Genomic DNA, 14,531 nt, shown 5'->3' on the forward strand with positions numbered 1-14,531 from the left:
CAGACTCGACCCGAAACATCACCCATTCCTTCACTCCAGAGATGCTACATGTCCTGCTGAGTTACTCCAGCATTTTGTGCCTACCTTCCATTTAAACCAGCATCTGCAGTTCTTTCCTACACATTAACGTGGAGAAGGGATATGGCTTTAAATGATTATTTTTCATTAAATGCAAATTGATTAATCTTCATTACATTCTGAGATAAAGAACAAATTGATTGTGATAGTATTTTATGCTTGAATGAAGCAAATATATTTCTATATCCTCCCTGCAGGAATTCAGCAGGCATAATTACAAAGTTACATAAAAATAACACACTTCTGCAGATGTGCCACAATAAGGCAACTTTTAAGTGGTATACATTAGACCATCATTGTTCCACAATTCAATTTGTAATAAGTTAAATGGCTTGGAACTAAAGATGACAGACTGGAACAGAGGTTATGATGGCCATCATCAACATCATGTTTGCGGAAAGCACATATTAGCATGGCATCGTCTCCTTTCATCTCAAGACGAGCTTGATGCCTTTTACTCCTGCTTTGAACAGGCCAACAAAGTTCCACTTAGACACATTTCTCATCTCCTGCTGGCGCTGTCCTACACATCTCAGTTGCAGAAGTCAAATTTGCTATCAAAGGGAAACATTTTCAGAAAATGGCCAGCCCAGATGAGTTTTGAAATCCTGCGCCAATCAATTGGCCATAGTCTTTGCTGCCATCATCAACCTCTCAATTCAGCAGTCTATGGTTCCCATCTACTTCAAGGCAACCTCCATAATTCTAATCCCTAAGAAAAATAAAGTGATCTACCACAGTGACTGTAGCTCTAAAATCGATGATCGAAAGATTTTTAATGGCACATATCTGCACCAGATGTCTGGACAATCTAGATCCTGTATAGATTGTAAAAATAAAAAAAATAGGTCTACAGAGTACGCCATCTCAGTCGCACTACATTCAGCTCTGGATCATAATGATGGTAAGAATACCTACGTCAGGATGTTTTTCATCGACAACAGCTACACTATAATACTATATAAGCTCATCACTAAACTTCTGGACCTTGGCGTTGGGGCCTCCAACTGCAACTGGCTTCTGGACATCTTGACCAGTTGATCTCAGTTGCTTAGAATTGGCCCTAACATTTTCCTCCACTCTGACCTTCAACACTGGTACCTGTCAGGGTTACGTGCTCAGTCACTTGCTCTACTCCCTGAACTCTGTGGCCAAGTACAACTCAACTCGATTGTTAAGTTTGTTAACCCTGTCCTTAACATCAGAAAGATGAAAGAGTTGGTTGTTGACCAAAGGAAGTGAGGGGGTGAATACAACTCTGTCCTCATTGTTGTAGAGATGGTCAATCACTTCAAGTTCCCAAGCGTGTATATTACTAGTAACCTATCTTGGTCAATTCACACTGACGCCATATTTACTTTCCTAGATATCAACCTGGTATGGTGTCTTTCTGCTTTTGATCACCTGAGCCTGCAGAGAGTCCATCACAGGCTTGTCACTCCCTTGCATTCAGTCCACCTTCACGATGTATTGCTTTAGGAAGGCTGTAAGTATTGTCAAGTATGCCTTTTACGCTCACCATTCCTTTCTCTCTCTTGTATCTTCTGGGAGAAGATACAAGAGTTTGAAACTTAAAAACAGCTTCTTCCCCATTGATATTGACTCCTGATCCAAAATACTTTTTTTCACAAACCCTTTGCAGATATCCTGCCATGTACTCTTGTTCTTAACTCTACCTCATTTGGTTATGCTGTTATTGCACACCAATATTTTTTGCACTACTTTGGATTGCACTGCAATCTTGCAACATTCTATTGATTTACTCTTGTCAAAGCATTTATTGTAATTATCATTACTGTATGTAAACTAGAAACAGAAAGACTGTATGTAAACTGTTTACTCTGTGAACTTCGTGTGAACAAGAAATTTCATTGCTCCCTGGTGTTTATGACAATAAACTAATCAGAATCTGAATGAAGAACTGGAACTTGCTTTAAATGACTGATGATTGTAGATTTTCTTTGCTAAATAACACTTTATGCTTCAATGATGACAAAAACAAATTGAATAAAAGACAAGAATAATAATCTGTAAAATATATCTTCGCGGAGCAGATATACCTGTTTTTAGGCCATGTGTCAAAATTAATTCACTATGTAATCCAAATGTTACATGCAGTCGTTTTCCATCTGCCTGCACTTGGTCCATAGCCTTCTATGCCGAGATGATTCAAGTGCTCATCGAGGCATTTCTTAAATGCTGTCAGTGAACCACCTTCACACATTCTCTCAGACCGTACACTCCAGATACTTAGCACTCTCGATGAAGCAGGTCGCCTTCATATCCCTCTAAATCATGTCCACCTTACTCGACACCAATGTCCTCTAGTTTTATCTACTTCTGATGTGGAGAAAGGTTTCTTGCTGTCTGCACTACCTATACTCCTCATAATTTTATATACAGTGCACTCGATAATTTTTGGGACAAAGACCCATCATATATTTATTTTCCTCTGGACTCCACAATTTGAGATTTGTAATAGACAAAATTACATGTGGTTAAAGTGCACATTCCCAGATTTTATTAAAGGGTATTTTTATACATTTTGGTTTCACCATGTAGAAATTACAGCTATGTTTATACATAGTCCCCCCATTTCAAGGCACCATAATGTTTGGGACACATGGCTTCGCAGGTGTTTGTATTTGCTCAGGGGTGTTTAAATGCCTCCTTAATGCAGGTATAAGAGAGCTCTCAGCACCTAGTCTTTCCTCCAGCCTTTCCATCACCTTTGGAAACTTTTATTGCTGTTTATCAACATGAGGACCAAAGTTGTACCAATGAAAGTCAAAGAAGCCATAATTATGAGACTGAGAAACAAGAATAAAACTGTTAGAGACATCAGCCAAACCTCAGGCTTACCAAAATGAACTGTTTGGAACATCATTAAGAAGAAAGAGAGCACTGGTGAGCTTACTAATCGCAAAGGGACTGGCAGGCCAAGCAAAACCTCCACAGCTGATGACAGAAGAATTCTCTCTATAATAAAGAAAAATCCCCAAACACCTGTCCGACAGATCAGAAACACTCTTCAGGAGTCAGGTGTGGATTTGTCAATGACCACTGTCCACAGAAGACATCATGAACAGAAATATAGAGGCTACACTGCAAGATACAAACCACTGGATGGCCAGGTTACAGTTGGCCAAGAAGTACTTAAAAGAGCAACCACAGTTCTGGAAAAAAGGTCTTGTGGACAGATGAGATGAAGATTAACTTATATCAGAGTGATGGCAAGAGCAAAGTATGGAGGAGAGAAGGAACTGCCCAAAATCCAAAGCATACCACCTCATATGTGAAACATGGTGGTGGGAGTGTTATGGCCTGGGCATGTATGGCTGCTGAAGGTACTGGCTCACTTATCTTCATTGATGATATAACTGCTGATGGTAGTAGCATAATTAATTCTGAAGTGTATAGACACATCCTATCTGCTCAAGTTCAAACAAATGCCTAAAAACTCATTGGCAGGCGGTTCATTCTACAGCAAGACAATGATCCCAAACATACTGCTGAAGCAACAAAGGAGTTTTTCAAAGCTAAATATGGTCAATTCTTGAGTGGCCAAGTCAATCACCCGATCTGAACCCAATTGAGCATGCCTTTTATATGCTGAGGAGAAAACTGAAGGGGACTAGCCCCCAAAACAAGCATAAGCTAAAGATGGCTGCAATACAGGCTGGCAGAGCATCACCAGAGAAGACACCCAGCAACTGGTGATGTCCATGAATCGCAGACTTCAAGCAGTCATTGCATGCAAAAGATATGCAACAAAATGCTAAACATGACTACTTTCATTTACATGACATTGCTATGCCCCAAACATTATGGCGCCCTGAAATGGGGGTTTATACATCCAGTGTATGGATAAACACTGCTGTAATTTCTACATGGTGAAACCAAAATGTACAAAAATGACCTTTATTAAAATCTGATAATGTGCACTTTAACCACATGCGATTTTTTCTATTCCAAATCTCAAATTGTGGAGTACAGAGGCAAATAAATAAATGATGGGTCTTTGTCCCACACATTATGGAGGGCACTGTAGCTCAATCATATTCACCCTTAACCTCCTCTGTTCTACAAACCTAACTTCTCCAGTCCATCCTCATAACCGAACTGCTCCTTCCCAGGCAACATCCAGCACCATGGTATCCTTCCTAGACCCTAATGACCAGCACTGCATGCAATACTTTATATATTTCATATCAGTTACAATGAATTCTGAATTAGGAAGCCTGAATAAACTGTTTTCAATTTTACAAACATTTGACATCTTGATCCTAAAGTGCATTAATAATATAAAGCTACTGCTTTATTAGTTTCATGACATTTATGCCCCAAAACCTTTATTATTGGTAAAATTGGCGTATTGATCATTCAGTGAAATAAAACAGCAATAAAATAACTTTTAAAAGTTCTACAAAGATTCTATAAAGAGGCATTTTTTCACCTTTCAAATGTGCTGCTGGGAAAATTAAATCTATTTTTCACAACCTTGAACAAGTATTTCAAGGTACTTATAGAAAAATAGTTATTTGTATAAGTTGCAACTATAGATCTAAATCTTACAAGATATGTTTGATAACCTGAGAGTAAAGCTTAATAAGCTTAATAAGGGAAATATGGAGCAAGGAAAAATAGTTGAAAAAATAGTTGATTTTAAAATATGAAACATTTGAACAATAAATTTTAAATAATAGAACATATAAATCTGCAGGGAAACCAGATTAAACATCTGAGAAAGGAAAACTTAAATGTAGATTTTTCCAAAAGTACGCACAGATTGAACTACTATACCAGCATAAACAGATTATTGGTGTCTTCCATCATAAGTATTTTTTAATTATGTATTCTACATCTCTACTTAGACCTTTAAAATTGTGGCCTCACCCCCTAAATTATCATTATGGTGCAATCCATTTTGCCAGAAGAATTGCTGTATCAAATCATTACCAACGGGATATAGCACCGAAACAATATGATGGGGACAAAATGTGTTTTCAATCTTACTGATTAATATTTTTATGATGAAGATGTGCTTTGATCTGGTTTTCAGATTTATAGCTGCATCTTATCCAAAGAACAAAGAGAGAGATAAGTATAGTCTGCTAACAGGTCTATTGATGACATTACCACATAGTAAATTCTAGTCTTCGTACTGTATGTACTAAAGTCACAAATCTCAGCGCCTTCTGGCTTCCATAGCTGCACAGTGCAGTGTGGAGTATAGTGATTGTCAAATACGGCATAGCACTGTGTGCAGGCCATTTCCAGAGGTGCCGAATGGAGGGCTGGGATATCGTACCAACCTGGTCCCTGTTTTATACCCGCTACAACTGAGACATCAGCACAGCCTAATCATTTGAATGTGGCTGTCAATCTAGTTGACAGAATTAGTGCAGCTCAGTTGTTTCTTAATATAATTTTAATCATCATTAACAATATTATTGAATTTACATACATTGAATGTGTTTGTGAATTTATTTATACTTTCATTTTAAAATGTATTTTGATTATATATGTTTTGACAACCACTGAATGATTCTGATCATCCAGTTGTAAATTTTACTCTACTTGCTATATTCCCAGTAGGATCAATTTTAATCATAAACCCATGAATATATATTCCATGCTTCTATTCATTACATCTCGCTGGCAAATTATTTTGCAGACTTCTCCACCAACAAGGCCAGCCACAGAAGTGAAGCTTCCAGGACATTAGCTGGGAAAGTGTGACCATAAGGAAAGTGCTGCATTGGTGGGGTTTTGCAGCCCAATGAAGCAGGAATCAGCATTGTGAGAGGAAAAGAAACAGCGTTGGTTCTGGGTTATGATCATTCTTCAATAACTATTCGCAGCAAAACAGCCAACCAACTCTGGGGCATAAACATGAAAGAAATGCTAATTGGCAAAAATACACAAGGGTTAACAGAATTTGTAGAATGAGTCACTGCTGTAGGAAAAAGGGAAATACCAGCAAGAAGAAAAGTCAAAGAATTTACTCCGAATGTCCAGAAAAAAAAATCAATTCGATTGAAATGCATGGGATTATGTGAGAACATTAGCTTTATTAAACTGGTGTAGAATATAATGTTACATCAAAGTTTTTTTGATCAGTGTATTTAGTAGGTTAGTAGGAGATAAAGAACGTCATCATTTAGAGATTTGTGAATCTTTTGAATTCACTATAACAGACCGCTGTGATTGAATACATTCAGAGCTAAAAGAGCTAGATATTTGGAACTCAGGGGAGTCAAGAGCTGAGAAGCAGATATGAAAGCAGAGTTTTCAAGGTGAACCAGCCATGTTTATCTTGAATGGTAAAATAGGCTTGAGAGGCCACACATCATCGTCGTGGGTATCCCTCGAGGTCGAGGATGATGGTCTACGTTCCGTGTACAGAACGAAGACGCCTGTGCGTGTGTTTGTTTAACGTGTAGTTGATGTTGCACTCCAAGAAGCACACGGTCCATCACAAATCAATCAACTAATTCCAATGGCAAGGGAACCAAGACAATTGGAGCTGATAGATCTGTTGCAGCCTTCATCCTCCTTCACAGCCGTTGAGTTCAAGATAACTTTGTCTGCCTGGTCCAACGTTGAGGTCTTGTAGTTTTGATCGTTCTTAGTCTGGACCCTCATCCTCGTCCATGCCGCCATGGGTGGCTCTACCAGAAGCTAGTGCTTCTGACGGCATCGCTCTCGGAATCATGGGGGCACGCAAGCCTCTTCACCACAACAAGGTGAATGATCCGAAGAGGCCATATGGTCCATTGATGCTCCAATTTTCTCGTCCTGAGGTTACCTGCACAATTCCAGTGCAAAATTCTGTTTTTCATAGTTAATGATCATTAAGATGTCTACTTACAGAATATGAATCAACTGCTGATTTGAGTAGAAATTAAACTATCCTTGGAATATTTAGCACAAAGCAGGTTTGATTAATAAATGGACATTATATTATCAGTGTGGTGCATGGAAGACTTGGTGTTTGGAATTCACTTTTATTAGTTTGATTTATGGCTATGATAGACTGGTGTTGGGAATATAGTAAATCAAGTGGATTCTAAACCAAGAAGTCGGATGAAGAATTCTGTTTTCACATTCTGTCAATCATTTGCTTCAACAAGATTGTCCATGATCAGTCCAGATTTATAATGTGGCAAGATTTGATATAGATTATGCAATTTTCTTAAGAAAGACAGAGAGTGAAAATAATTGCTTTTCTCTGCTCAAAACCTCCCAATCCATCTGCTGCTGCATGATCTGACAACATAAGATCTGAATAGGGCAGTGAAAACATCTTAGAAGCTCAAAATACAGCAATAAATATGGGTTGAAAAAATACGAGTATTGTCACGCTTAGTACAATGTTAAATGCTGATGGGATAAATAAAGGGGGAAGAATTCCACTTTACAGGGTGACATAACTATATTGGCAATGGCTTCAGGGGAACCCAACAATTTCTGGTCATTTCTGCTTCAGATAATACTATGCTGAGTGGGACCAATATTATTATCATCAAAAAATTACCTTTGTTCATATCAATTAATTGTTTCTTCTTCTGCTGCCTTTCCAACTTCTCTCTCTCTGCTTTCTCCTTCGCCAACTTTGCTCTCTTGATCTTTTCTTCTGTTTCCCTCTTCTTAATGTTTTCCTTCAATGCATCCTTTTAAAAAAACCCAAAGCAGAACTATATTATTTTTATATACAGATGGGAACGATTAAAAAAATGTTAATTCATCACTTAAACAAATAGGGATGGTCATAAATAATAGATCTTAGATTCAAGAGTGTTTTATTGTCAAATGTCCCAGACAGAACAATGAAATTCCTACTTGCAGCATTATAAAAGAATATGTAAACATAGTACTCTGTAAACAATGTAATAAATGGGGGAAAAAAACAAACATACATACACATAGAAGCAAACAATCAAACAATAATAGTGCAAAAAGACAAAACCAATGTTCCCTTCGGAAGAGAGGCTTTTATATGAGGTAAGCACTTGAATGTACCTCTAGCATTTTGTGGCTTTAAAGTTACCTGTTACACTTGAGGTATGTACATTACAAATGTGCTATTTAACCATGCTTGATTTTCCTCATAAAAGACTCACCATGATGAACTAGTCAGTCTCCATAATGATAGAATAGAACACCCTGTACCCAATCTAACGGGTCTAAAGCCAAACTGTTTACCCAAATTAAATTATTCATGCAAATTCACCTCCCCGTGTCCTCTTAGATATATGTGTATTTTTACAATACTGGCACATAATGTGACATGGGGGGGTCAAATTTCAAATTCCTTCAAAAAAGTTGGTAAGCACTTTATTGGGTTCATGACTAACATAGTTTCAACAAAAAATATAAGAAAAGATAGCATATTGATGGCAAGTTTCTGAAAATGGCATCATAATACACAAATACATTTTGTGTAACGGTTGTCATGTGGTGTCCACCAGTGACCTGGTTGGCACAGTAAGTGCACGTATTTCTTATTCCTTTCTATGTTTATGAATACCACATGGAACAATAAAACTGCAAACACCGTTTCCACTTCATTCACCTGATGATGTAGTACAATACTGCATCCATCTGACTGGACACTGCGATGCGTATTACGTAAGAAAAACATACGTTACAATACATTGTATCTTTGGCTTCATTTGCACGTAAAGGCAAATTTCATTGGCACAACTTTGGTCCTCATGTTGATAAACAGCAATAAAAGTTTCCAAAGGTGATGGAAAGACCGGAGGAAAGACTGGGTGCTGAGCTCTCTCTTATACCTGCATTAAGGAGGCAATTAAACGCACCTGAGCAATTACAAACGCCTGCAAAGCCATGTGTCCCAAACATTATGGTGCCCTGAAATGGGGGGGACCATGTATAAACATGGATCGGTGACATTTCACAGAGTGCTGGAGTAACTCAGCGGGTCAGGCAGCATCTCTAGAGAAAATCGATTGGTAGTGTTTCACAGAGTGCTGGAGTAACTTTGCGGGTCAGGCAGCATCTCTGGAGAACATGGATAGGCGACGTTTCACAGTGCTGGAGTAACACAGCGGGTCAGGCAGCATCTCTAGGGAACATGGATAGGTGACTTTTCACAGAGTGCTGGAGTGGCTCGGTGGCTTGGGCAGCATCTCTGGAGGACATGGTGACGTTTCGCGGGGTGGAGTGGCTCGGCGGATCCGGCAGCGTTTCTGGAGAGCGTGGGTAGGTAATATTTCACAGAGTGCTGGAGTGGCTCGGCGGGTCGGGCAGCGTCTCTGGAGAGCGTGGGTAGGTGATGTTTCACAGAGTGCCGGAGTGGCTCGGGCAGCGTCTCTGGAGAGCGTGGGTAGGTGATGTTTCACAGAGTGCTGGAGTGGCTCGGCGGGTCGAGCAGCATCTCTGTAGAGCGTGGGTTTGTGCTGTTTCACAGAGTGCTGAAGCGGCTCGGGCAGCGTCTCTGGAGAGCATGGATGGGTGGCGTTTCGCGGAGTGCTGGAGTGGCTCGGCGGGTCGGGCAGCGTCTCTCGAGAGCATGGGTAGGTGATGTTTCACAGACTGCTGGAGCGGCTCGGCGGATCGGGCAGCGTCTCTGGAGAGTGTGGGTAGGTGATGTTTCACAGAGTGCTGGAGTGGCTCTGTTAAGAGTTGAGACCCTTCTTCAGTCTGAAGAAAAGTCTGAAATAAATTACCAAGTGGTATTTGATAAATACATATAATAAAAATACCTTGTTCTTCAGAATGTTGTGATTTACGAAGGCATTTCATGTTCAGGGACTGCAGGAGAAGGTTTATATTCACACAGTATTCACACAGACACTGTAACAGCTTTGTAGTTGACATGGGTCTGATGTTTTTTTGTCTCTATCACGGTCGTTGTGGAACGTCCGGAAGTTGACACGAAGGAATTAAGTCAGCGACTTGGTCCGTGCGAAAGGTTAACAAGAGACAGTGTGTTGCCAAACTGAAGATTGGCTCAGTTTCTTAGTTTTGATGACCAATTTATGCCCCCCAAATTTTTTTTATTGACATTAAAAAGTTAGAAAATATATAATAAACGGTCGTTAAGTTTTTGACACACAATGTTTTTGATATATTAAATTTGAATATAAGAAAAAATAATTAACTCACCCCAAAATCACTATTACCATAGGATACCTCATTGGGGTTTGTGAAAAGCAGTAGAGGTTTAGAGCATCCGTGGTTTAACTTATGGAGGTACTGACCCCGATAACGGTCGTTATGACAATGGACACCAAGCACAACGACCGTTACCGGATCTTTGCTAGGCAGAATATCAGACATGTTACTGTATTTTTCTCTTGGTATTGATGAAGACATTTCCCTAAATCATTATCAAAACGTATATGTATGAGGGGCCATAGGAAGTTTATTTATGAATTAAATATTCATGAATAAATGTGACAGAGTTTTTATGTCACATTTTTGGTGTCCAAAATGGTGGTAAAACGATGAAAATTTGTCTGTCATGGAAAAAGTTTTTGAGTTTCGGTCTTGAAGTTATCTAATTTATAGAAGGTTTCACATGATGGGTAGATTTTTGTTAAGAACAGTGTATTGGTGTAAAAACCTCAAAAATAATCTTGTTCCTCAATATCAGTATTGTAAAAATACACATATATACGTCAATCACATGATTGAATTAATTCAGCATGAAACTTACACTCAGCCAGCCTCAACTGATTCAAATAGTAATATATTTTATATGTATCATTTGGAAATGCAGTCAAAGTAAACTATTGCAAACCTATGATGTGCAGATATGATGTGCAGATTTGCAACCAATGAAACCTGCGTTTGTAGTATAAATAAGCCTTCAAATCAGCTACAGGGAAACACTAACAAACATCCTCACCCAAATTTTGAAGTGCTATTAAAAGGAATCTTACACTCCAAAGCAACTGAAAGCAACTACTTAAGATGTAACTAGGAAAATTGACAGGGGAGAGTCAGTGGATGTGGTGTACCTCGACTTTCAGAAAGCCTTCGACAAGGTCCCAATATAGGAGATTAGTGGGCAAAATTAGAGCACATGGGGGTAGGGTACTGACATGGATAGAAAATTGGTTGACAGACAGAAAGCAAAGAGTGGGGATAAATGGGTCCCTTTCGGAATGGCAGGCAGTGACCAGTGGGGTACCGCAAGGATCGGTGCTGGGACCCCAGCTATTTACGATATAAATTAATGACTTAGATGAAGGGATTAAAAGTACCATTAGCAAATTTGCAGATGATACTAAGCTGGGGGGTAGTGTGAATTGTGAGGAAGATGCAATAAGGCTGGCTGGGTGGTGAACAGCCAAACACCAGCTACCTGGCATGGTGAAAGATGGTCTGTCCATCATCTCCCCATCCTTTTCCTTATGTCTTTCTTGCTTCCCCTCACATCCTCTCCCCTCACCTCTCATGTCCTTCTCTACCCTCACCTTCTCCCCCACCTCCCCTCTCCCTTTCCTCAGCTTATCCCTTCTCTCATCCCCACTTCCTTCCTTCCAACTACTCCACTCCCTTTCTTATCCTCTCTTTCTCCTTACCTCGTTCCTAAATCCCCCCCTTCCCTCATCCCTAAACACCATTCCTTCTCTCATCTGCTCCCTTCCTCACCCCTCCCTCCCTACTTCCTTTCTTTACCACCTACTCCCCCACTCCCCTCCCTCGACACCCTTTCTTCCCTTGCTCATCCCTAAAAAACCCTCCGTTCCCTCATCTGCTCCCCTTACATCGCATGGGAGGCGCATTCCCAATCTCGTTGTACCCCTGTACAATGACAATAAAGATATATTGTATTGTATTGCATTCCTCTTCCTTTACCACCACCTTCTCCCTTCTCTTCCCTATTCCTGCATAACTACCAGCACATCCCACCTAACCTTAACCCAAACCAAGAGCCCCCACCCTGGAGAGCAGCTCAGATTTTGGATCGCTGGCAGCGGCCCCATTCCCAATGTGGCGGCTTCCTACCAGCCTCTACCCACGCAGTCCCCTGGGTCGCAGGTACATGGTGGTGGTTTCTGGGGCGGCAGCCCAGGCACGTCCTGGTGTCCACAACAACGCTGAGACACCCCACCTTCCCCAGCGCCGGCCCCTTTCCACCCGTGTCACCGCATGGCCGGATATGGGCGTAGCTTCCCCTCACTCCCGGGAGCTGGGGAGTGGGAAGGTGACAGCTGCAGATTGGACTTGCATTTTCCTTCTGTGCAAAATTCATATTTTCTGCGAGTTTAAGCGGTCATGTAGCTCACTTTCTGTGTATAATCGCTGGCTTTTCCCCAAATCATCCCGCGGGCCGGATTGAACCCCTTTGCGGGCCGGATGCGGCCCGCGGGCTGGTAGTTTGACACTCCTGCCCTAGATATATCACTTTTCATTCAGCACCATCTTTATAGTATTGCTGTTGAAAAGTAGTGGTTGGAAGGTACATACAGTATAGCATGCTGTTGCCTCCAAAGGTTTCAAGAAGAATTGAGACTCCAATGACACTCAGAGATATTTAAAAACTGTTAAATTAACTAACTAAATAAAAAACTGAACTATCTAAATTATTAAAGTGAAAAAAATTAATTGAAATACTAAATTAACATATTTCCTCACATCCCCAAAACCTTCCAATATCAAGAAGGCACAAGTCAGAAGCATGACAGATAACCTACCACTTGCCTGAATAAGTGTAGCTCCAACAATTCTCAATAAACAAGACATCATCAAGGACATAGCAGCCTGCTTGTTCTCAACATTTATTCTTAACTTCATTGTGGAAAAATAATGACTGTTCACCAAAATTAACTAAAGATTATCAACTCAAAACATTTCCTCATTCAATAGATGCTGCTTAACCTGTTGAGCATTTCCATTATTTCTGTTTTTTATTGCAGGAATCATCTAGCTGACAGTCTATTTATGGCAAATAGATATCAACTAATCTATTCATCGGAGACGAAAAAGTCACCTACTGACAACAGTAAAAGATCAAGAAATGCATTGGACAAAATACTTGAAGACGGCAAAGTGGCACAGCGGTAGAGTTGCTGCCTTGCAGCGCCAGAGACCCGGGTTCGATCCCGACTACGGGTGCTGTCTGTACGAAGTTTATATGTTCACCCCCTAACCTGCGTGGGTTTTCTCCGAGATCTCCAGTTTTCTCCCACACTCCAAAGACGTACAGGTTTGTTGGTTAATTGGCTTGGTATAATTGTAAATTGTCCCTTGTGTGTGTAGGATATTGTTAGTGTGCGGGAATTGCTGTTTGACAGAGATTTGGTGGGCTAAGGAACCTGTTTATGCGCTGTATCTCTAAACTAAACTGAAAAAGTGGGAATGTTCCCAGCCCTTCTATTCAAATTAATGTGGGAAAGAGAAAAATGTACCAGATAAGTGAATGATGACATTAAAGTGGTGATGCTCAAGAAAGAACATCATGACTGGAATAAATGGTGTGCTATTTTGCATTTCTGTGGCAGGCAAGATCCAAGGCAAAAGCAAAGTGCAGTGTCTGTCAAAATCTGCTAACAACAATTTAGAAAAACGCCAACTGGTTTTTGTAAAGAAGATCAGTGCTCAAACTCAATGTTTAATCTATGAAATATAATAGAACAATGCGTAAAATGCCTCTGGCAAAAATACCTAGACTTCATAAGTTTTGAGGTGGCTTTTGACAGCAATCACAGGACTGCCGATGGTGATTCTGCAAGGAAATGGAATCCTCTCCATATAATCAATATTATCAAAAGTTTCATCCAACTTTATGTGTTGTGTTGATCACAGTGAACTCAATTTTGAAATCAAAACAGGACTGCATTGGAATATATGTAATTCTCGTCAGTATTGCTGTCAATTGGGTAACGTATGCCCCAACAGGAGACATGCCAAAAGGAATCACATGGACACCCTTTGTATCCTTTTAAGATCTTTGGCTTTGCAGAACTTACTTTCCCATCACACACCCAACATCACTTACCCCACAAATAAAACCCCACAATACTGTCAGCCAGTGATTGAAAGACCTGTCAGGAACAGGAAGTGTTGGAAGAGCTTTGCCTCTGCCCTAAACACTAATGGCAGTAAATAATCTTCATCTTTGAGCTTGTCAAACAAACCTGGAAGTGTACAATGACGAAACATTGTTTGCTTTATCAGAGTTCTTCAAGGTCATTGTGCTTCAAAAATAAGTTAAGCTGTTTTGAAGTAGGGCTTTCTCGATCTTTTGTTTGCTGAAGTACTATTTGTACAAACAACCTTCCAATTTCTGAATAATACATATAATATAGAACAGTACAGCACACAAACAGGTCCACACCGTGCATGTTGAGCATGATGTTAAGTAAAACTAATCTCCTTTGCCTGCATATGATCCATATTCCTCCATTCCAAGCACATCCATGTGCCTATCAAAAAGCCTCTTAAATGCCACTATCGTATCTAACTCCACC

The 14,531-nt window shown here is 40.1% G+C and overlaps 1 protein-coding gene across 9 annotated transcripts in view; it reads right to left on the reverse strand.

Moving 5' to 3' along the window:
- diaph2 (diaphanous-related formin 2) overlaps window positions 1-14,531 on the reverse strand; it is a 448,875-nt gene that overhangs the window by 89,063 nt on the left and 345,281 nt on the right. For all 9 annotated transcript variants that reach the window (XM_078412289.1, XM_078412288.1, XM_078412284.1 and 6 more), the window contains one exon: window positions 7,619-7,754. In XM_078412289.1, coding sequence (XP_078268415.1) covers window positions 7,619-7,754 — 136 coding nt within the window. The remainder of the gene's footprint in view (window positions 1-7,618; window positions 7,755-14,531) is intronic.

Source organism: Rhinoraja longicauda, chromosome 15, assembly GCF_053455715.1.
Source record: "Rhinoraja longicauda isolate Sanriku21f chromosome 15, sRhiLon1.1, whole genome shotgun sequence".
NCBI lineage: Eukaryota > Metazoa > Chordata > Chondrichthyes > Rajiformes > Arhynchobatidae > Rhinoraja > Rhinoraja longicauda.